Here is a 23,413-nt window from a genome sequence, read left to right as displayed (position 1 = left end):
TCCACACCCGACTCCTGAAGAGTGTTTCTGTCTGTCAGGTGTTTGGGGTTTTTTTTAATTATAGAGAGAATTCTTCTGTCATCAGCTGTGGAGGTCTTCCTTGGCCTGCCAGTCCCTTTGTAATTATTAAGCTCACCAGCGCTCTCTTTCTTCTCAATGATGTTCTAAACAGTTGATTTTTGCAAGCTTAAAGATGTGCATCTTCCCTATCAAGCTTTGAGAATTTTGTAAAGTATTTGGTCCTTCCCATTATTAGGACAACATGATATTGAGTCTATTTTGGCTTGGCATGCATGTTTTCGAATGCTCGTCTCGGGTATAGACACCACTGGGAGGATTTCCAGTACATGTGAAGAATGCTGTTGCTTGTGTCAAATGATTAATGTTGTGTTGTCTTGAGGCCTCTGGTTTGTTGAAGAGCACTGGACTTCTAATCTTTACAATGGTTTCAGAGGTTTTAGTTACCACTATTGTTTGAGCATTAAAGTTATTCATATCGTCTCGGCAAGAATAGATCTTTAGTTTTTGATTGGCAAAGATTGGATTTGTTAAGAGTTTGGTTTAGTTTAGGGCCACTGAGGCATAATTAGTACAAATGCAGTTGGTTGCAACTTTTTTGTCAGTTGTGTTTTCTTCTCAAAGCAGCACGGTCGCAAACAACCGACGAGAAAATCCCTGAAGTGAAGACTACTACTATTACTCCGACTGTTGCAGGTAAACAGAAGGATCTGTCCCCTAACTCCATCTTATGTGAAGTCCATTTCACCTGAAATTTTTGTTCTCGTCATTTACAGTGCCCTCTATAATGTTTGGACAAAGACCCATCAGTTATTTATTTGCCTCTATACTCCACAATTTGAGATTTGTAATAGAAAAAAAATCACATGTGGTTGAAGTACACATTGTCAGATATTAATTAAGGCCATTGTTATACATTTTGGTTTCACCATGTAGAAATTACAGCAGTGTTTATACATAGTGGGGACCATAATGTTTGGGACACAGCAATGTCATGTGACTGAAAGTAGTTGTGTTTAGTATTTTGTTGCATTTCCTTTGCATGCAATGACTGAAGTCTGCGATTCATGGACATCACCAGTTGCTGGGTGTCTTCTCTGGTGATGCTCTGCTAAGCCTGCAGCTTATGCATCTTTAGCTTATGCTTGTTTTGGGGGCTAGTCCCCTTCAGTTTTTTCTTCAGCATGCTCAATTGGGTTCAAATCGGGTAATTGACTTGGCCACTCAAGAATTGACCATTTATTAGCTTTGAAAAACTCCTTTGTTGCTTTTGTAGTATATTTGGGATCATTGTCTTGCTGTGGAATGAACTGTCGGCCAATGTGTTTTGAGGCATTTGTTTAAACTTGAGCAGATAGAATGTGTCTATACACTTCAGAATTCATTATGTTAGTACCATCAACAGTATTTTTGCAGCTAACCTGTTTTGCATCTTGCAGTGTAGCCTCTGTATTTCTGTTCATGATGTCATCTGCGGACAGTGGTCATTGACAAATCCACGCCTGACTCCTGAGGAGTGTTTCTGATCTGTCAGATAGGTGTTTGAGGATTTTTCTTTATTATAGAGTGAATTCTGTCATCAGCTGTCATCAGAGGTCTTCCTTGGCCTGCCAGTCCCTTTGCGATGAGTAAGCTCACCAGTGCTCTCTTTCTTCCTAATGGTGTTGATTTTGGTAAGCCTAAGGTTTTGCTGATGTCTCTAACAGTTTTATTCTTGTTTCTCAGTCTCATTATGGCTTATTTGATTTTCATTGGCACAACTTTGATCCTCATGTTGATAAACAGCAATAAAAGTTTCCAAAAGTGATGGAAAGACTGGAGGAAAGACTAGGTGCTGAGAGCTCTCTTATACCTGCATTAAGGCGGCAATTAAACACACCTGGGCGATTACAAACACCTATGAAGCATTGTGTCCCAAACATGGTGCCCTGAAATGGGGGAGAGTATGCATAAACACTGCTGCAATTTCTACATGGTGAAACCAAAATGTATAAAAATTGCTTTTATTAAAATCAGAATGTGCACTTTAACCACATGTGGTTTTTATCTATTACAAATCTCAAATTGTGGAGTACAGAGGCAAATAAATAAATGATGGGTCTTTGTCCCAAACATTATGGAGGGCACTGTAGTTCTTTACAGGTCCTCCCCACCTTACAAGCACCCCTACTTGTGTGAAGTCTGTACATATAATTGTGCGCTTAAGAGACTTTAAGGAAAATCATCCAAACTGAGTTTCTCAGTCATAAAAAGGTTCCTACACAGAAAAATTCCACAGTATCTGTGCTGCCTTGCTACCCCTTACCTGTTGCTTGCAATTTTTCTTCTAAACAGTATATTTATTTAGTTCCTTTCTGAAGGTTGCAACTGAACCTGTCTCCACAATGCCTGCTGGAAATGCATTTCAGATTCTAACCACACTGCAATTTTTAAAAAAGATTTTGTGTTGAACCCGATTCATTCTCTTCCCCTTTTATTTTATATCTCTGGTTCTTGATCCCCCTCCAGTGGGAACAGTGGCATATTATTCACTTTATCCAGATCCCTCACCAAATTACATAGCTCTACAGGATCTTCTCTTGGCCTTCTCCAAAGAAAACATTTCCAGCGGCTCCAATTTATCCATGTAAAAGGGCTCTCAACTGAGGAACCATTCTTTTAAATCTCTTGTGGCCCTCTCAACCGCATCCACATCATAAGATGACTAGAATTGAGCACAATATTCAAACTGAATTCAGAGCTTTACAAAGGCTTAGTTTTGTTTAGTTTAGAGATACAGCACGGAACAGGTCCTTCAGCCCACCGAGTTTATGCCGACAAGCGATCCCCGCACATTAACACTATCCATACACATACTAGGGACAATTTACACTTATACCAAGAATACAAACCCAAGCCAATTAACCTACACCTACACTTTGGAATGTGGGAGGAAACCAAAGATCTCGGAGAAACCAACATGGTCACGGGGAGCACCTACTAGAGAACTTCGTACAGACAGCACCCGTAGTCTGGATCGAACCCACGTCTCTAGCGCTGTAAGGCAGCAACTCTCATTGTGCCGCCCAAGATTCACAATGACTTTCCTCCTTTCATAGTTTAAGCCTCTCTTGATAAAACATTGAATTATGGATGCCTTATTTAGCGTATTAACTAACTTTCTCAAACTGTCTTCCACTTTTGATGACCTGTGCAGCAATATCACAGGTTCTACTATAATTGCGCTCCTTTTTAGAACAGTATTCCTTATTCTAGAGCTATGCTCATTCATCCTCTATTCTAAATTCCACCTCACATTTCTCTGAATTCAACTTATGCTTTTTCCATGCTTTTTAAACCATGCTTTTCCCAGCCTCTGTCCTGCTGTAATTTATCACAATTCCCTTTGCATTTCAATGCAGCTAAATTATATCTGAAAATGTAGAGGTTGTGGCTTGCAACAAGTCTAAGTTACTAATAAAGATTAAAATAAATGTCTGGAGAATGTCACAGTTTGCCTCCTACAAGAACAGAGTCCCCCTTGTCCTCACCTTCCACCTTACCAGCCATCACATACAACAGATAATCCTCCGACATTTTCACCACCTCCAACGGGATCCCACCACTGGCCACATATTCACATCTCCCCTTTCGGCTTTCCGCAGAGACCTCTCCCTCCGTAACTCCCTGGTCAATTCGTCCCTTCCCACCCTTCCCACCCCCTCCCCGGTACTTTCCCTTGCAACTGCAGAAAATGCTACACTTGTCGCTTTACCTTCCCCCCCCCCCCTCGACTCCATCCAAGGACCCAAGCATTCTTTCCATGAGAGGTAGAGGTTCACCTGCACCTCCTCCTCATCTATTGCATCCGCTGCTCTAAGTGTCAACTGCTCTACATCGATGAGACCCAAGCGCATGCTTGGCAACACCTCCACACAATTTGCATTAACCAACCTGATCTCTCGGTGGCTCAGCACTTCAACTCGCCCTCCCATTCCGAATCCGACCTTTCTGTCCTGGGCCTCCTCCATGGCCAAAGTGAGTCCCACTGCAAATTGGAGGTGCAGCACCTCATATTTCGCTTGGGTAATTTATACCCCAGCGGTATGAACATTGACCTCAAGAACAAGAACAATTTCAGGTAATCCTTGTTTTCTCCCTCCTTCCCCTTCCCAGCTCTCCCACAGCCCACTGGCTCCGCCCCTTCCTTTCTTCTTCCCACCCCACATCAGTCTGAAGAAGAGTCTCGACCCGAAACGTTACCTATTCCTTCGCTCCATAAATACTGCCTCACCCGCTGAGTTTCTCTAGCATTTTTGTCTACATTTGATTTTTCCAGCATCTGCAGTTCTTTCTTAAACGTTTGCCTCCTTCCCGTCTTTAGGGGGGGGAAAGCCATTCACCATGGCATTTTTGTCTTGGCCAAATTTGTTTTTGTGCTATATATCACTGTCCTTTTTATCCATATTCCTCATCCTTGGTAAGCCAGTTATAAAGCATTTATCAGAAACCCTCTTGAAGTCTGTATATATCACATTGACTGCATTGGCCTTTTCCACTCTCTTCATTACCTCCTCAAAACAAAACGATTAAATGGATTGATTGTTATGTGCTATCACAAATGTGTGCTGGCTTGCTTGAATCGGATTCCATCCATGTGCCTAATAACCTATCCTGGATCAATCCTCTTTTGAATGAGAGAGCAACATGTGTTGCTTTTCTGTCCCCTAGATGCATAGGGCACTGAAAGATTATGGTTATCTAACCTGGTAACTTCCAGTTCAGCCATCTTTTCCGATACACATCACGCTGTCAGTTTTTAACCTATCCATTGTAATCGCCACCTTTGATCTACTTTGGAACTACTCAAAAGCTCAATGAATATTCAGACTACGTTTTGAGATTTAAAAAATGTATATATGCTGAATTCCTGACTATGAATGTGCTTAATTTTTAAGCAGAAGAATGATATTTGTGTTCTAAGTAAAACACAATATAAAATGAATAAATTGAAGGGAAATAATTACACTGGATACTTGAAAATAATTAAAGAATAGCAATTTAGCGATATAATAGATTTGATTGCCTAAAGTAAAGCAGCAAATATTTATATTAGTTATTTGTAAGATCAGATCACAAAACATGTATTTTCTATTATTAAGGATTACTTTTTAAAGGTTTAATTCTTTGTATCTACTTTTTTCTGTTTAAATGGGAGAAATGGTCTCTTAAAATTTTTTGTATGTCAGGTTTGGGAAATCGAGCAGGTGGGTTACCGACCGCAACAGGTGTTGACGACCTTAACATTATTCAAGTTACGGTCCCAGGTAGGATGCACATGTTTATATGTCTATACAGTGGGGTGATGGATTTTCTGCCCAACTACATTCAGTGCATTATTATAAATATCTAGCTTTCATTTCTGTTTGTTTTCTCAATCATAATATTAGTGTTGAACTCAGTTAATACATTTTAATTGTTTCTATATATGTGGATCCGACATTGACATTAACCTTAATGAGATTTTAAAAAACTAAATGCAATATTGCCACAGTAAATATTCATATACAGACTTTGATAAGATTTACTGTTATTTTTAAATGAAATGCTGAGAACTTTGATTTATATGCCCCAGGTAGAAAAAGATGCCAATGTTTTATTTGTAGCTGGCTTGGTGTAGTGGTTTTTACAACATGGGTAAGGAGGACTGCTGTTTTCATTATAGAGTATTCCATTGGAAATATATTCTTTGAAATGGTAGGCAATATCTTACTGGAAGTAGAGGATGTACTTAAGATGAAAAATAAGGGGGTCAGGAATTTGGTTATTCTGCCTTTGTATTTGAAAATTGAAAATCTTATACGAGTGACAATGTTTATTCTCTTTCAGAAGGAGAAAATGAAAAAGTGTCCAAGGTGGAAAAAGCTAGACAACTGAGAGAACAAGTAAATGACCTGTTCAGCAAGAAATTTGGTAATGTTTTGATATAAATGTTTAAAAGTTAGTATCATTGCTTACACCATAATTGGATTAGATGCTGCTTTGTTTCAAAAGACGTGAAAGCAGACAGTTAGAAATTATCTTTATTGCAGGTGAAGCCATCGGAATGAATTTCCCCGTAAAGGTTCCTTACAGAAAGATAACCACAAACCCAGGTTGTGTAATAGTTGATGGTATGCCTCCAGGAGTTCCATTTAAAGCACCCAGTTACCTTGAAATAAGTGCCATGAAAAAGATCCTGGAGTCTGCAAACTTTATCAAATTTACAGTTATACGGTAAGATGGCTTGAGGCCTTTCACTGGCACATCTAGAAGGTGTCAGATGTTAAATGTTTGTCATGCTTGCAGCCAGTGAATAGCAAAGGGAATAATGTTGGTAGTTACCATCACAATGCGGGAATGAGCAGCGCGATGATGACCTAAACTATATTGATTCAGTCTACCACTGAAGAATAGGATGCAAATTCTGCTTTCCAACTGTGTTAAGCTAGTGATTTTGAATAAGATACAGAATATTCGCCCAAATGTTCTCTGTAGCCACTGCCTCACTTCTCTAAGCATGGAAGGCTACACTGTGTAGCTTTAACAATAATATGAGAATAGGATGAGAATTTACTTGGGGCTTTAATTTACAGAATATGTTAAATCTTAAAGTCATGAGATACATAAACTATTTTGCATGCAACTAAAAATGTGTATATTTTCCCCCTCCTACAGACCTTTTCCAGGCCTCCTGATTAATAACCGTAAGTGGAAAAAAATCATGTGAGATTGCTTTGTATAGTTGATGTATATCTTATGTTTGAATGAAAGTGAGAATAGATTTTGTCTGAAAATTTAATACCTGAATGACAAGTGCTGAACTAACTAATTATATTTGCCTTATTTTGTAGAGCTAGCTGAACAAAGTGCAGCAGAAGGTCCAGTAGTGACATCTGTAGCATCTGCATCCATATTACCAACTGCCTCATTGGTCCCATCTCCTGTGATGTCTACTGCACCGCTGGTACCACCTACAGCACAAGGTGAATATACCATTCAGCTCAATCATTTGAATTAATGATTACTTTGCGGACCACTTCATTTGGTTTCTTTCGCATCAACTGCAGGGTGTCAGTGTCCAGGTAAAATAAAACAAGTTGTATTAAAGATCCCAAGAGTTTGTTTCACGCTCAGTAAAGATCTTTGATATTGTAAAACTGAGATTGTGTGCAGAGAAGTGAAAGGTGGTATGATTAGAAGCAGCTTTTGATAACTGTCGAGGAATGTGAATGAGTATCTTAAGCTGTGTAGCTGCCCTTATTGTGTACTTTTGGAACGTGAAGACCAGGTTATTTGTTCCAGTTTGAAAATCAACCACATAATTCATATTTATTTTAGACATGCAGCGAGGAAACAGGTCTTTCAACCCACTGAGTCCATGCTGACCAACGATCACCCGTTCACTGGCTCTATATTATCCCAGTTTCGGATCCTACACATTAGGGGCAATTTACAGAAGTCAATTAAGCTTCAAACCTGCACGTCTTTGAGTTGTGGGAGAAAACCGGAGCACCCGGAGAAAACCAATGTGATCTCAGGGAGAATGTGCAAACTCCGTACAGACACCACCCGTAGTCAAGATCGAATCCGGGTCTCTGGCGCTGTAAAGCAGCAACTCCACTGCTGCCCCACTGTGCTGCCCATTAATGTTCTTTTGACTTTCAGAATTGCGCATTTGTTTTCCGAAGTAACTTCAGAGGTATCTTCAGATTTGACTTTTGTAAGAAAATGGGAATGGTGACTTTTTTCATGAGGAAATCTTTTTTTTTAATAACTTAAACTGAAATCATGGTTAGAAATTGGATAAATTTTATTTTGGAGGCCCCATGTAACTGAAATTAGATATTTGATTTATTTAAATAAGGACCTAATTTGAAGAAGAAAATGTTTCCAAAGTTTCAGATTGCTATCTCGAATGATGTGATTGGGGATTTTAAATTTAAGCTAACTTCCTTCACAATGGTATGTATAGTTTTGTGTGAAAGGGAATGCACTGCTTTGATGAACGCAGGAGATGGTACTTATTTCCTGTCCACTGATGATTTATTTCTATGGTTCCCTTCTGCTTCAACTATTTTGCTGCTCTTGGACATTTTTAATGCTTTGGAATGTTATATTTTGTCTGTACTTCCACGTACATAAACATTGATATAAGCCTTACTGATGTAGAAGATTTCCTTGTACATAGCATTGATATTTTTTTCCGTCAAACTTACAGGACATGATGTCAGTCTGCGTGAGAAATCTCAGCCTCCAGAATCATCCAATGTGGAGGTGTGAGCTCCAGAAAGCTTGGGCATCATTGTATTATAACTGTACAACATAGGAAAAATGTTTGCTTATATCCTGACCTTTTTGTACCATTGGAAAGATTTTTTTTCTTTTTTATCAGCACAAGATTATTGCTTCTGTGAAATTCACTGAATTGTCTCCATTGGTTGAGGGTGTGTTCTGTACATCTGACTTGTCAACCCGAATACTTTTATTAAAGTGAAGAAAAAATACTTTTGTCTGTACTGGTGGCACCATTTGTGTTGAATGTTTGTATTTGGCACTAATTGGTTTGTGAGCTGTCTCATGTTAGAGGCATTATTTTTTATTATTGTAACTAATTATGCTGAAATTGTGCCTCCCACCACCCTTGTCCCCAAAAGTTACATAAAATGTATCAACAAACAATGAAAATGAAAAATTCAATCCAAATTATGGATAGTTTGAATATTTTCTCAATTTCAGGATGCTGTGATTGTGTAATCCTTTGGTCGTAAGGAAGGTTTTACCAACATCTAGAGTTTTTGTTAGTCCCGTTATGTTCAGTGAGTGAAAAAGAAAAACATTTCCTTTAAGTCAGTTGAGTTAAATTGAAGGATTAGTTTTTTGTTTCCAACAAAAAATGTTGAAGTAGGAGGAAATATGATTGATGGAAAGCAGTCCACAAGATGCAAAAAAGGACTGAAGTCAAGAAAATAAATTTTAGAGCAACCATAGATTCATTACATGCATTCCATTTGAAATGTTGAATGCAGTGAGGATGATCAGTAATTTATTTCTGAAGTATCGTCAAATTATTTGTTTCCATTTAGTTTTGGTAGGTTCAGGTAGGGATAGAACAGTGAATTAAAATGGCAACCAAATGTGAGATTAGGTTGTTTTTGGAACGGAATGGGAGGCGAGAGGAACTGTTTGTAGAGAAAGGTGTACTATTTGGAGGAATAAATAGAATCCATGTTCATTCAATGCAACTGCAAGCGAGAAATTACACTTGCACTTAAAAGTGTACATTCTAAACTTGTGCAGCAGCTTTGACATCCTTTTCTCAAAGTACAAAAGCATATTGATGGGTTGAACATTTAGTATTTGATATTTAAATTATTAACTTCAAAATGAGCTGGTGTATACATTGGGAAACTTAGTTCAGATGCTAGTTAGAGGTGAAATTATCCCATTGGAAAACTATTCGATATGTATTTCATTTGGTAACAAAGCATTTGACTAGACTTAAAAATTTGTTTTCTGCTTCTAGACATATGAAAATTCCATGGCATTACCCAACTCTCCACCACCAGTTCTACACAATCCTAACTGGCTTAGTTGCTTTGCAACCCGTTGAACAAAATCTATTTTCCTGTTGTCTGAGGCCATTCATCCCATTGAGATCATGCCAGTTTGCAGCAGAGCAAACCTTTCAGTTTCATTCATCGTATTTCCTAGTACCCTAAAAACAACTCCCTCCTCGGGATGATTGGCAATCGATTATTTTTCCAAATGGCTAAAATACCAAGGAATATTTTACAGTAGCCAACCTGCATATCTTTAGAATGTGGAATAAAAATATTACCTTATGGAAACACTCCAGGGGGGAGAATATGCAACTTCATATAGACTGCACCTTGGGTCAGGATTGAATTGGTTTCTCTGGAGAAGGCAGTAGTACTAACTGACCTTAATAAATGTTTTGTGGTTGCCTTGTTAAGAGTTTAAATTGGTTGTACGTGCTTTCTTGTGCGGTTGCTCCCTAGGCTGCAGCTATTATTTTGTTCAGAAACCCTCCTGTCCATTTAACAGCTAGGTCCTGTTATAAAATCTGAACATAATTTGGGGAAAGATGTCCATTAAAATAGATGGCCTGTACTGAAGATCATTCCCAATATGTTGGTTTGGACATTGGAATATGGATGATATTGCTGTTGTATTGCCCTATTATTTAATCTATTTTACAGTTTATACATCAACATTGTGAAAGATATTACAAGTTTTTTACAATGAGAAAAAACCCGTATGGCCACATTGAGAACAGCGTACAAATGTTTTGTAATAACTTAATTTTAATTTGTAATCAAGATAGTCAAACAATATTTTACAAAATGAATTGTAAATCAGATGCATTCTGATGTCTTTTTATTCAATCCCTTCTTGTTTATCTTTAATGGCAACCTGGAATAGAAGATTTTTTTTCATTAGTCACTTTGATCAACCAAATATGATTGTGATGTCAGCACAGGACAGCTTTGTGAGAAGCCTGAGGGAAACCCTCAACACAAGTGAGTTTGGAGAAGGCAGAATGAGAAACTAGAACAAAGGCTGAGAAAGTTTGTAAGGACATTTGACTATAGGGACAGCTAACATAAGGTCTAATCACATCTATGAATATGGAACCACCCAACACAAGTATAAGATTTTGAATGTGGATTGGCAACTGGTCGAGGGGTCGAAATTAAAAGGAATACATGTAGTTCTGCTATCCCACAATGCAAATTAGATATAACAGGAGCGATGAATTAGGGAGTATTTGTATCTTGTGGACTTAATATCACATAATTTCAAAAGGAACCGTGGAATCACTTAAAAGTTACAATGGAAAGTGGCAAGCTCAATAACTGCCCTGGGAGAAAAAAATTCTATGTAGCCTAGCTGCAGTAATCATACCATTATCTCTGGGGAAAAACACAGCTCAATTGAAATTACTACGCTATTGACATTTATGCAATGATACGCTATTAAACAACATAGTATACAGGGTTTAGTACTTTTAGCCTGCAGTAACAAAAATGTAGTTATTAGTTTAGTTTATAGAGACAGCTTAGGAACAGGCCCTTCAGCACACGCAAACCCGTACACTCGTTATCTTACACATTAGGGTACATTTTTTTTTAACCAGAAGCTAATTAACCTACACATCTTTGGGATGTGAGAGGAAACTGGAGCACAGGAGAAAACCCACGCCATCACGGAGAATGTACAAGCCCAAGGTCAGGATCAAACCCAGATCGAGGCAGAAACTACAGCTATGCCATTGTGCTGCCCTTAAAAAGACGCATTTTTGAAAATACTGTTGGAGAAATCATTTGGTTCTTCTTGCGTATGGTGTGCACAGCCTAAATTTGTGGGTCAACTTGTTCTATTTGATCTATTTGTTTGTGCATGTCGGGTTGATTGCATTAGTCGAAACAGGGTGGACCACGTGAAGGTTGCAATCTCCCACCCCATTTGGTTATAGTGAGTCTGAAACTAACCCCCTTTTCCCCCATTGACATTGTTTTCATAACACCATTTTCTATAACGCAATGTTTATTAGGATTGCAAATATTGTGTTATAGCAGAACTACCTACATAATTTGCAGGAAATAAGAATGTTACTAGGTTGGGATCATAAGCTTTGCATTATATAAAATGCAAATGACATTGATGCACAGCAAATTTTGTTTCAGAAACATTAACAAAGCTGATGGTTTTTGTCAAATATGGAAATAGTTCTGAGTGGAGATTGTATTGTGGAGGAGCAAAAACTGTTGAAATTATTATCCTGCGACTATTTGGGCACAAAAAGAAACATTCAAGAAAGTCCGCCGAGGGTTTTATTTCAAAAGGGTTAGAATGTAAAGGTTTGCAATGATGAGACGTGCTAGAGAACAATGATCAGACTCAATGTTGTTTGGTTTCAATTTACCATAATACAGAAGTGGGTTTATGGAGAGGGGATGCCAAAGGATACAAGTAATCAGTGGGCAAAGCCAGTGTAAATTGCAAGGAACATAAAGGCATTGATTGTTCAGGTACTCAAACTAATGATGTATTAAATTGAATTGTCCTGACAATAAGAAATATCCTTAAACTTAAAGCCTCTTCATTTATTAATGTTGCCTTATGGTCTCCCATGTGAAACTCACTAGCAATGCTAGTGAGCAAAGACTCAAGCTAATGGGATGCTCAAACTGGACAAAATATTTCTACACCGAAACATATCTAAAATATATTTTAACGTCCACCACAATCAGGTCTGCCGGCCATGTCTCAATCGCCATACTGAAACTTACCCGGAACCGCTCCTCTAGAAGAGATAACTCACTGATCAGATCAGTGATGGCATTTGTAAATGCCTCTTGTGGACTGTAGTCTGGAGTTGTCTGCACACGGATAACAATCTTATGTTCGAGCGGATGAGGTACTTTGTAACCTGCGAATAACACCTGGGGGTCTTTCAACAACTGCCTGTAAAGCAAAACATCAGATTTATGTCAAAGGTGACTTTAATCCCAAATTCCTTATTTCCTCACAGACTGTTACACCACATTGATCGCAAATGTACTTCTGCGATTTGATATGAATGCTAAGACGATACATCAAAAAAATTAAATTGTTGAGTACGACTTGTTAACACTGGAAGGCAGCCACAGAAGGATTTTATTGGGGATGATATAATTTCCTTATATTCCGGAGAGAATTTGGGGTTGATTCCTTCTTCATGTTGTCAGAGTCAGAGCACACAGGCCCTTCTGCTCACTGTATCCATAATCACCCATTCACTAACAATTATATAGCTATAAAGATGCATCTAGTCTTCATTGCAACTGACCCCTCAAACAAGATCTGCCTGAATGGCATGAACATTAAGCTCATTCTGAACGGTGCAGGTCAAAAGACAGACTTCAAGCATTACAGGTGAGTGTCAGCTATCATAATAATCACAATTAAACGTAAGAAAATCCTTGACCATCTGAGTTACACCCTTTGGTATCATAGATCTACAAGTAAATGTAATCCGTATTAGAACATTCATTAGCAAATACCTGTGAACTAAACACCAATAATTGGTGACTAAACTGCCCACACCAGATTTATTCTCCTTAGAAGCAACCTTGCAATAGAGCATTCAGTTGCTTTGTGCAATTTCTTGGGTAATGGTCTCTTAGGATTCATGAACCAGTGTGTTCTGAATTGATAGAAACAGCTGACCAAGGCAGTCCTGCAATAGGGAGGTGGTAGGTCAGGGAGCTCATGGTTGAATGAATGGGGTTTACTTCAAGGTTGCTTTCTGGATATTGTGATGGTGGAAGAAAAATAAAAATGAGCTCAAATCCGTGGCATGCTTCGGTCTACATTTGGCCCTAATACATCTGCAAATCCATAAACACTTGTCTGAGTTTAAAGGGAATTACTTATTCTGTACTAACCGAAGTGATTTGTAGAAGCAAAGTGAAAGTTGGCATTGATGTAACAGTAAATTAATCAAATGTGGAAATCAACCTGTGGAACCATAGGCAATAACACTCTCCTTGATGGGAGTGAACAGAAATTTAGGGATGGTAGTTGGAGGATTCTAAAAGTTCACAACAAAAACACCTTCAGCACCCCAACATTATTAAATATGTTAAAATAGATTCACTGAGTGAAGTTTTTTACTTACGATCGGATGGTATTACCCAGGGTATGGTCCTCCTTGTTAATGGTGAATAGGCATGCATTTGGCACTTTTGTGTCTTTTGTTATTGTTATTCTAAAGAGAAAGAAAAATGGTAATAGTACAAAACAAACAAATTAATCAGTCAGAAAATACCTGCACACCAAACACACAATATGAACTGGATCAACATCAACTTGACAAGTATTCAATAGAGGAATACAATTAAGAGGGAACATTTCACAGGTAGTAACTTACCTGTCAAACGCCCTGAAACATAATTCTTGGGAAACTGCAATTTAACCAAAACTATGGTTGGCAAAGTTGTTACCATTTGCCATGAATATAACTTGGACACAGGTTTTTGATATGTTTTGTCAGAAATTCCTTGAAAAGGGAAACTTTCCCAAATAGCCTCCTGCTGGATTGGCCATCCACAGGTAGGCGGAGAGTGATTTAAGTTGCCTTTGCACAGATCTCAATGGCCCATTCATTAGCAATATATGGACTGGTCATTCTGAAGACATCCAGCATAAGCATGTTGACAAACGTGATCAGTACAGAGACACCAAAGAATCAGTCAGGCACTTGGACAGCCTCTGCCTTGGTCAGAGAGAGCTCATATATTGTGAAGCCCAACTGAAATGGTCTAGAATGCTCTTGTTCTTTTATTTTTGTTATAGTATGCAAACAGAAGTTATACTGACTGTACTGAGTGTGTTTCATCACACTCAACATTCTGTATGTTTTGCCTACTGTGGAATAAAGCAATTTATAAACTCAACTAAGTTGTGTCTTGCCTACTGCAAACTTGCTCTGCCTTACAAGAAACCAATGGACTTTCACTGTTATAATCTTCATTACTTAAACAGGTTCATTATGTTAATAGCGCCTAACTACATGGTAGAGTCAACATTAAAATGAATAGTAAACTTACTATGGTCAAATCATACAAACCAAACGGAATGCTTGCAGGAGGCTTGAAGGCGATCGATGAGGTTATGGCAGTGGGCATTGTCTACAGGGATTTTAATAACCCCATGGTGGGCTGATCCAGGAAATTAAGATGCACTGAATTAACTGACTTCGCTGTATGGATCCCAGAACTGGCTTACTGATACAAGACAGAGGGTTGTGGTGGAAGGACAATATTCAGGCTGGAGATCTCTGACCAGTAGAGTTCCGTAGGGATCTGTGCTGGGACCTCGCTGTTTGAGATACATAAAATGCCATGGACGTAAACATAGATGGGTTGCTCAGTACAATTGTTACATAAAATCCCAACTTCTATACCCAATATCCAGACTGATAACGGGCAATGTTTCAAAAGCCTTCTTTACCACCCTATTTACCTGTGACACCATTTTCAGCAAACTGTACCCCTAGATTTACTCAGCACTACAACGTTCCCAAGAACCCTACCATTCACTGCGAAGATGCTACCCTGGTTTGACTTCCCAAATTGCAACATTTCACGTGTATCTCTATTAAACTCCATTGGACCTTCCTCAGACATTTGCCCAGCTGATCGAGATTCTGCTGTAATCTTTTATAACCATCTTCACTGTCCACAAAATCACCTACTTTAGCTTAACCTGCAAATTCACTAATCCACATTTTCATCCAAATCATTTAAATGTACCATAAACAGCAATAGGTTCAGGACTGAGGTGCACTACAAGCTTCCAGTCCGAAAAAAACACCCTTCAACTATCCATGGGTGATGGATGGGTTACCAATCAAGAGATTTGCTATAAGCATTGTTGGAGTTGCACTCGGACAGAGTATATTTCATAACATTTAACTTTTGCCGAATGGTGGAAAGGTTTTGTGGTATTGGGTGGTGAGGCACACTATGCGGGACATCCAGCTTATTTGCTCTTGCAGTCACTTGAGCAGCCACATTTCTAGTCAATGATAACCCTTCAATCTGCTAATAGTGGTGGACATGGTGATGTTAATACCATTGAATATCATGGGTTGGAGCCCATTTTCTCCTTGAAGATGATGACCATTGCCTGGTAATTTGTGGCACAAACATTATTCACCACTTACCATCCCCATCCCGTGCCTGAATGTTGTCTAGGTCTTGCTGCAGCCCGACATAAACTGCTGCATTTGCTGAGAAGTTGCGAATGGAATCTTGGTACTGGGATGATTGATATTCAACAACCATATCATCTTCCTTTGTGCAAATATGACCCGAATTATTAGAGCGTTTGCTCCCATTCCATATTACCAGGGCTCTTTGATACGTCATTCATAAGACGGAGTGCATCAAATTGGCTTCTATGATTGTAGGAGGAAGCTGAATACATCATTCACATGACGCTACTAAATGAATGCATTTGGGGGGCCATGCTTGAGTCATTTTTTTCCCACTCAAATGCTGGACATGAGGATGTGCATGTTCTTTAAGATTTCCTCTCTCATCAAGTGTTTACTTATCCTCACCGTTCACAGCTGGTCTGATAAGAGTGGTGAGCAATAACTGGTCTGTTAAATGTGGATTACTTAGCCCTGTACATTCAGGGTAAACAACCAATCATCAAGCATTATATTCAGTGTTGCAGCTTCACTAGTTGAGAAATGCACTAAAAGATATTCCAAGTGCTACTGTTTATATGGCGTTATTTAACCAGTTGATTCTCTACTTGGTTGTAATGGTAGAGCGAGGCATATGCTGAGCTAATAAGGTTACAAATGAAATGGTGAACATTTCTGCTACCGGTGATCCACAGCACCTCATGAATGCCTGTTCTAAGCTGTCACATCTGATCCTGGTCCATTCCGTTTAGCACAATGGTACAGCCACCTAACACAGCCTTGAATGTCCACCATGTGAAAATTGGGCTTTGCTTCCTACCCTCACATGCATCAGCAACAGATAAAATGGTGTAGATAAGGCAAATCTCTGGGGTCAGCCACTTGGGAAAATTCTAATTTATTAGTTGTAAGCTTTCCAAATTTCAACTTATTAGTTGTAAGCGTTCCAAATTCTCTACCCTAAAAAGCTGATTGATCTTTACCTGGAATAAATTTAGAAGATTAAAAGTCTTGTATATGAATGCGCGAAGTATAAGAAGTAAGGTGGATGAGCTTGAGGCTCAGTTAGAGGTTGGGAGATATGACACTGGGGATTACTGAGACGTGGCTGCAGGAGGATCGGGCCTGGGAACTTAATATTCAGGGTTATACATCCTATAGAAAGGACAGGCAGGTGGGCAGAGGAGGGGGGGGGGGGGGGTAGCTCTGCTGGTGAGGGATGGAATTCAGTCCCTTGCGAGGGATGACATAAGGACTGACGAGGTAGAGTCACTGTGGATTGAGTTGAGGAATTGTAAAGGCAAGAAGACACTAATTGGTGTTATCTACAGACCCCCTAATAGTAGCCCGGATGTAGGGTGTAAGTTGCAGCAGGAGTTAAAACTGGCATGTAACAAAGGTAATGCCACTGTGGTGATGGGGGTTTTCAATATGCAAGTAGACTGGGAAAATCAGGTTGTTTCAGGACCCCAAAAAAGAGAGTTTGTAGAATAATAATAATGGATGGGATTTATGTAGCGCCTTTCTAATACTCAAGGCGCTTTACATCGCATTATTCATTCACTCCTGAGTCACACTCGGTGGTGGTAAGCTACTTCTGTAGCCACAGCTGCCGTGGGGCAGACTGACGGAAGCGTGGCTGCCAATCTGCGCCTACGGCCCCTCCGACCACCACCAATCACTCACACACATTCACACACAGGCAAAGGTGGGTGAAGTGTCTTGCCCAAGGACACAACGACAGTATGCACTCCAAGCGGGATTCGAACCGGCTACCTTCCGGTTGTCAGCCGAACACTTAGCCCATTGTGCCATCTGTCGTCCGAGCCTCCGAGATGGCTTCTTAGAGCTGCTTGTAATGGAGCCGACCAGAAAGGCAATTCTGGATTTAGTGTTGTCCAATGAACTAGATATGATAAGAGAACTCGAGGTAAAGGAACTGCTTGGAGGTAGTGATTATAATATGATTAGTTTTAATCTGCAATTTGAGAAGAAGGTTAAATCGGAAATGTCAGTGATGCAGTTGAACAAAGGGGACCATGAAGGCATGAGAGAGGAGCTGGCCAAGGTAGACTGGAAAGGGATCCTAGCAGGAATGACGGTGGAACAGCAATGGTAGGAATTTCTGGGCATAATCCGGAAGATGCAGGATAATTTCATTCCAAAAGGAAGAAAGATTCCAAGGGGAGTAGCAGGCAACCGTGGCTGACAAGAGAAGTTAGGGATAGAATAAAACTAAAAGAAAAGATGTATAACACAGCAAAGAGTAGCCGGAAGCCAGAGGATTGGGAAACTTTCATAGGACAACAGAAGGAAACAAAACGGGCAATACGGGCTGAAAAGGTGAAGTACAAAGGGAAGCGGGCCAGGAATATAAAGAAGAACATTAAAAGCTTCTTTAGATATGTTAAGGGAAAAAGAGTAGCAAAGTCAAATGTGGGTCCCTTGAAGGCAGACACGGGTGATATTATTATGGGTAACAAAGAAATGGCAGAAGAGTTGAACAGGTACTTTGGATCTGTCTTCACTAAGGATGACACAAACAATCTCCCAGATGTACTGGAGGACAGAGGATCTAAGGGGGTAGAGGAACTGAAATAAATTTTCATTAGGTGAGAAATAGTATTAGGTAGGCTAATGGGACTGAAGGATGATAAATCCCCTGGGCATGATGGTCTGCATCCCAGGGTCCTCAGGGAGGTGCTCTAGAAATAATGGATGCATTGGTGATTATTTTCCAATGTTCAATCGATTCTGTTCCTATGGATTGGAGGGTAGCTAACGTTATCCCACTTTTCAAGAAAGGAGCGAGAGAGAAAACGGGGAATTACAGACCAGTTAGCCTGACTTCGGTGGTGGGAAAGATGCTGAAGTCAATTATTAAAGAAGTAATAATGGGGCATTTGGAAAGCAGTAAAAGGATTAGTTCAAGTCAACATGGATTTATGAAAGGGAAATCATGCTTGACTAATCTTCTGGAATTTTTTGAGGATGTGACAAGTAAAATGGACGAAGGGGTGCCAGTGGATGTAGTGTATCTAGACTTTCAGAAAGCCTTTGATAAGGTCCCGCACGGGAGACTGGTGACTAAATTTAGAGCACATGGTATTGGGGGTAGGGTGTTGACATGGATAGAAAATTGGTTGGCAGACAGGAAGCAAAGAGTAGGAGTGAACGGGTCCTTTTCAGAATGGCAGGCAGTGGCGAGTGGAGTGCCACAAGGCTCGGTGTTGGGGCCGCAACTGTTTACCATATATATTAATGATTTGGAAGAGGGAATTAGGAGCAACACTAGCAAGTTTGCGGATGACACAAAGCTGGGTGGCAGTGTGAACTGTGAAGCGGATGTTAGGAGGTTGTAGGGTGACCTGGACAGGTTGAATGAGTGGGCAGATGCGTGGCAGATGCAGTATAATATAGATAAATGTGAGGTTATCCACTTTGGCGGCAAAAATAAGGGGGCAGATTATTATCTCAATGGGGTTAGGTTAGGCAAGGGGGGGGGGGGTTTGCAGCGAGACCTGGGTGTCCTTGTACACCGGTCACTGAAAGTTGGCGTGGAGGTACAGCAGGCAGTGAAGAAAGATAATGGAATGTTGGCCTTCATAACAAGAGGATTTCAGTATAGGAGTAAAGAGGTTCTTCTGCACTTGTATAGGGCTCTGGTGAGACCACATCTGGAGTATTGTGTTTAGTTTTGGTCTCCGAATTTGAGGAAGGTCATCCTTGTGATTGAGGCAGTGCAGCGTAGGTTCACGAGATTTATCCCTGGGATGGCGGGAGTGTCATATGAGGAAAGATTGAAAAGACTAGGCTTGTATTCACTTGAGTTTTGAAGGATGAGGGGGATCTTATAGAAACATATAAAATTATAAAAGGACTGGACAAGCTAGATGCAGGAAAATTGTTCCCAACGTTGGGCGAGTCCAGAACCAGGGGCCACAGTCTTAGAATAAAGGGGAAGCCATTTAAGACTGAGGTGAGAAAAAACTTTATCACCCAGAGAGTTGTGAATTTGTGAATTCCCTGCCAGAGGCCGGTGGAGGCCAAGTCACTGGATGGATTTAAGAGAGAGTTAGATAACGCTCTAGGGGCTAGTGGAATCAAGGGATATGGGGAGAAGGCAGGCACAGGTTATTGATAGGGAACGATCAGTCATGATCACAATGAATGGCGGTGCTGGCTCGAAGGGCCGAATGGCTTCCTCCTGCACCTATTTTCTATGTTTCTAAGATTTGAACAAATCATGGAACATCAGATATGGATATCAGTCTGAAGAAGGGTCTTGACCAAAACGTCACCCATTCCTTCTCTCCAGAGATGCTGCCTGTCCTGCTGAGTTGCTTCAGCATTTTGTGTCTACCTGAGACATGAATAGGACAGGTTTGGAGGGATATGGACCAAGCACAGGCAGGTAGGACTCGTGTAGCTGGGACATGTTGGCCGGTATGGGCAAGTTGGGTTGAAGGGCCTGTTTCCACACTACGGTTTCCACACCACTCTATGACTCTATGATGAGACGCAGGAAACAATGCGGATGAGAGAGAACCCATTATGTCCAAGTCCACTGGTGCAGTCACATGCCGGGGCCATCACTTGCTTCACTATATATTCCAGAAGCAAACATTGGAAGAGCTAAATTTACAATGTATTTAGAAACATAGAAACATAGAAATTAGGTGCAGGAGTAGGCCATTCGGCCCTTCGAGCCTGCACCGCCATTCAATATGATCATGGCTGATCATCCAACTCAGTATCCCGTACCTGCCTTCTCTCCATACCCCCTGATCCCCTTAGCCACAAGGGCCACATCTAACTCCCTCTTAAATATAGCTAATGAACTGGCCTCGACTACCCTCTGTGCAGAGAGTTCCAGAGATTCACCACTCTCTGTGTGAAAAAAGTTCTTCTCATCTCGGTTTTAAAGGATTATCCCTTATCCTTAAGCTGTGACCCCTTGTCCTGGACTTCCCCAACATCGGGAGCAATCTTCCTGCATCTAGCTTGTCCAACCCCTTAAGAATTTTGTAAGTTTCTATAAGATCCCCTCTCAATCTCCTAAATTCTAGAGAGTATAAACCAAGTCTACCCAGTCTTTCTTCATAAGACAGTCCTGACATCCCAGGAATCAGTCTGGTGAACCTTCTCTGCACTCCCTCTATGGCAATAATGTCCTTCCTCAGATTTGGAGACCAAAACTGTACGCAATACTCCAGGTGTGGTCTCACCAAGACCCTGTACAACTGCAGTAGAACCTCCCTGCTCCTATACTCAAATCCTTTTGCTATGAAAGCTAACATACCATTCGCTTTCTTCACTGCCTGCTGCACCTGCATGCCTACTTTCAATGACTGGTGTACCATGACACCCAGGTCTCGCTGCATCTGCCCTTTTCCTAGTCGGCCACCATTTAGATAATAGTCTGCTTTCCTGTTTTTGCCACCAAAATGGATAACCTCACATTTATCCACATTATACTGCATCTGCCAAACATTTGCCCACTCACCCAGCCTATCCAAGTCACCTTGCAGTCTCCTAGCATCCTCCTCACAGCTAACACTGCCCTCCAGCTTAGTGTCATCCGCAAACTTAGAGATATTGCCTTCAATTCCCTCATCCAGATCATTAATATACATTGTAAATAGCTGGGGTCCCAGCACTGAGCCTTGCGGTACCCCACTAGTCACTGCCTGCCATTGTGAAAAGGACCCGTTTACTCCTACTCTTTGCTTCCTGTTTGCCAGCCAGTTCTCTATCCACATCAATACTGAACCCCCAATGCCGTGTGCTTTAAGTTTGTATACTAATTTTGTAAATCCATGCTGACTTTGTCCAATGATTTCACCACTTTCCAAATGTGCTGCTATCCCATCTTTAATAACTGACTAGCAGTTTCCTAGCACTACCGATGTTAGACTAACTGGTCTGTAATAGATATTTCACAGGCACCTTTCTGGTCAATGACTCGACGCATATAATGTAATGACTCGATGCATACAATTCACCCCTCGCACTCACTCTAGCTTCTTGGGCAAAAGCTCTGCCTGTCCCAAAGTCCATTCCCAGTGGAAACGGGCTGAAGGCAGATTAGATACATGTCGGCAAGTGGAAAGGATGGAGGGAAAGGGGATGGAGGGAGAGACAGAAGAGAGGGGGGGGCGAAAGAGGGGAGGGGGAAGAAAGGAGAGGAGGGAGGGGGAGCGAGGGGAGGAAGAGATAGGGGAGGAGGAGGGGATGGGGGGAAGAGGAGAGGGAAGAAGAGGGGGAGGAGGGGCATGGGGATGAAATGGGAGGGGATTTGAGAGGCGCGGTCCCGCGGTTCACTCTCCCCTTCCACCCTCGTCTCCACCCTTGTCCCCTCCCTCCCTCCTTCCTTCTCTTCTCCACTCACTTCTTTTCTCCCTCGAACAGCAGGAAGCTCTCGAAGGCCGGCGGCGCGTTCATGTCGCCGAGTGAACAACGAGGCAGCCGCGGGGACAAGAGATGCCGCCCGACGCTGGGCCTCGCCACCCGCCCACAGCGCCGCCGCCTGGACACTCCGGGATCTGCAGCTCCACCCACCCACAGCGCCGCCGCCTGGACACTCCGTGATCTGCAGCTCCACCCACCCACAGCGTCGCCGCCTGGACACTCCGGGAACTGCAGCTCCACCCACCCACAGCGCCGCCGCCTGGAAACTCCGGCAACTGCAGCTCCACCCGCCCACGGCGCCGCCGCCTGGACACACCGGGAACTGCAGCTCCACCCACCCACAGCGCCGCCGCCTGGACACTCCGGGAACTGCAGCTCCACCCACCCACAGCGCCGCTGCCTGGACACTCCGGGAACTGCAGCTCCACCTACCCACAGCGCCGCCGCCTGGACACTCCGGGAACTGCAGCTCCACCCACCCACAGCGCCGCCGCCTGGACACTCCGGGAACTGCAGCTCCACCCGCCCACAGCACCGCCGCCTGGACACTCCGGGAACTGCAGCTCCACTGCGGGATCGCGGGGCAGCGCCGCCGCTTGGACACTCTGGGAACTGCAGCTCCACTGCGGGACTGCTGGACAGCGCCGCCGCCTGGTCACTGGTGAGAACATCTATCTATCCAAGGACACGGCAGGATTAGCGTCACCTCCTGATCAACCCGCGAATAACGTGAAAAACATCAGCTGCAGTTGATGTTCAGTTTAGTTCAGTTTATTGTCACGTGTACTAAAGTATCGTGAAAAGTTTTTATTGCATGTTACCGCTGCACCACAGAGAGCATATTAACGTATGGCATCTCTGTGTGGTATCTCAGCTGCACGGAGGCGGAGAGGAGAGCTCTTCAGCGCGTCGTCCACAGTGCGCAGAGGATTATCGGGACACAGCTACCAGCCTTGGAGGGTATCTACCACACACGGTGCCTCAGGAAGGCCGTCAGCATCCATAAAGACTCCTCACACCCTTGTAACGGACTGTTCGAACTACTTCCCTCCGGCAGACGTTACAAGGCCTTCTACGCCCGAACCTCCAGACTCAGAAACAGCTTTATTCCCAGAGCTATACCGGCTCTGAACCGGCCCTGCTGAGTGCCCCCCCCCCCCCCCCCCCCCCCCGGACTGTCTCCCTCGGATGGTCACGTCACACAGCTTATTTATTTATTTTACTTTTCTTTTACATCGG

At 41.9% G+C, this 23,413-nt stretch overlaps 2 protein-coding genes across 12 annotated transcripts in view; one reads left to right on the top strand and one right to left on the bottom strand.

The window, feature by feature from the left end:
- Positions 1-8,738, top strand: part of gtf2i (general transcription factor IIi) — a 126,999-nt gene extending 118,261 nt beyond the window's left edge. For 4 of the 10 annotated variants that reach the window (XM_033046015.1, XM_033046011.1, XM_033046010.1 and 1 more), the window contains 7 exons: positions 646-714; positions 5,247-5,324; positions 5,887-5,970; positions 6,090-6,273; positions 6,715-6,743; positions 6,891-7,022; positions 8,258-8,738. In XM_033046015.1, the coding sequence (XP_032901906.1) occupies positions 646-714; positions 5,247-5,324; positions 5,887-5,970; positions 6,090-6,273; positions 6,715-6,743; positions 6,891-7,022; positions 8,258-8,319 (638 nt within the window). In that variant the 3' untranslated portion in view covers positions 8,320-8,738. Of the gene's footprint in view, positions 1-642; positions 715-5,246; positions 5,325-5,886; positions 5,971-6,089; positions 6,274-6,714; positions 6,744-6,890; positions 7,023-8,257 lie in introns of all 10 variants that reach the window. The other 6 variants (XM_033046013.1, XM_033046008.1, XM_033046009.1 and 3 more) reach the window with 3 other exon arrangements.
- A 1,608-nt stretch (positions 8,739-10,346) lies between these two features.
- Positions 10,347-22,287, bottom strand: LOC116988956 (DNA-directed RNA polymerase II subunit RPB11-a). Of its 2 annotated transcripts, XM_033046017.1 has the most exons (4): positions 22,155-22,287; positions 13,724-13,813; positions 12,354-12,528; positions 10,347-10,473 (listed from the first exon to the last, which is right to left on the bottom strand). In XM_033046017.1, the coding sequence occupies exons 1-4, from the start codon at positions 22,205-22,207 to the stop codon at positions 10,438-10,440; spliced, it is 354 nt and encodes a 117-aa protein (XP_032901908.1). In that variant the 5' UTR covers positions 22,208-22,287; the 3' UTR covers positions 10,347-10,437. The 2 variants fall into 2 exon arrangements, with proteins under 2 accessions (XP_032901908.1, XP_032901907.1); XM_033046016.1 differs by lacking the exon at positions 10,347-10,473 and having other exon boundaries at positions 11,608-12,528.
- Between the last annotated feature and the right edge of the window lie 1,126 nt (positions 22,288-23,413).

Source organism: Amblyraja radiata, chromosome 28 (genome assembly GCF_010909765.2).
Source record: "Amblyraja radiata isolate CabotCenter1 chromosome 28, sAmbRad1.1.pri, whole genome shotgun sequence".
NCBI classification, from domain to species: domain Eukaryota; kingdom Metazoa; phylum Chordata; class Chondrichthyes; order Rajiformes; family Rajidae; genus Amblyraja; species Amblyraja radiata.
This window is presented reverse-complemented; position numbering and strand designations above follow the sequence as displayed.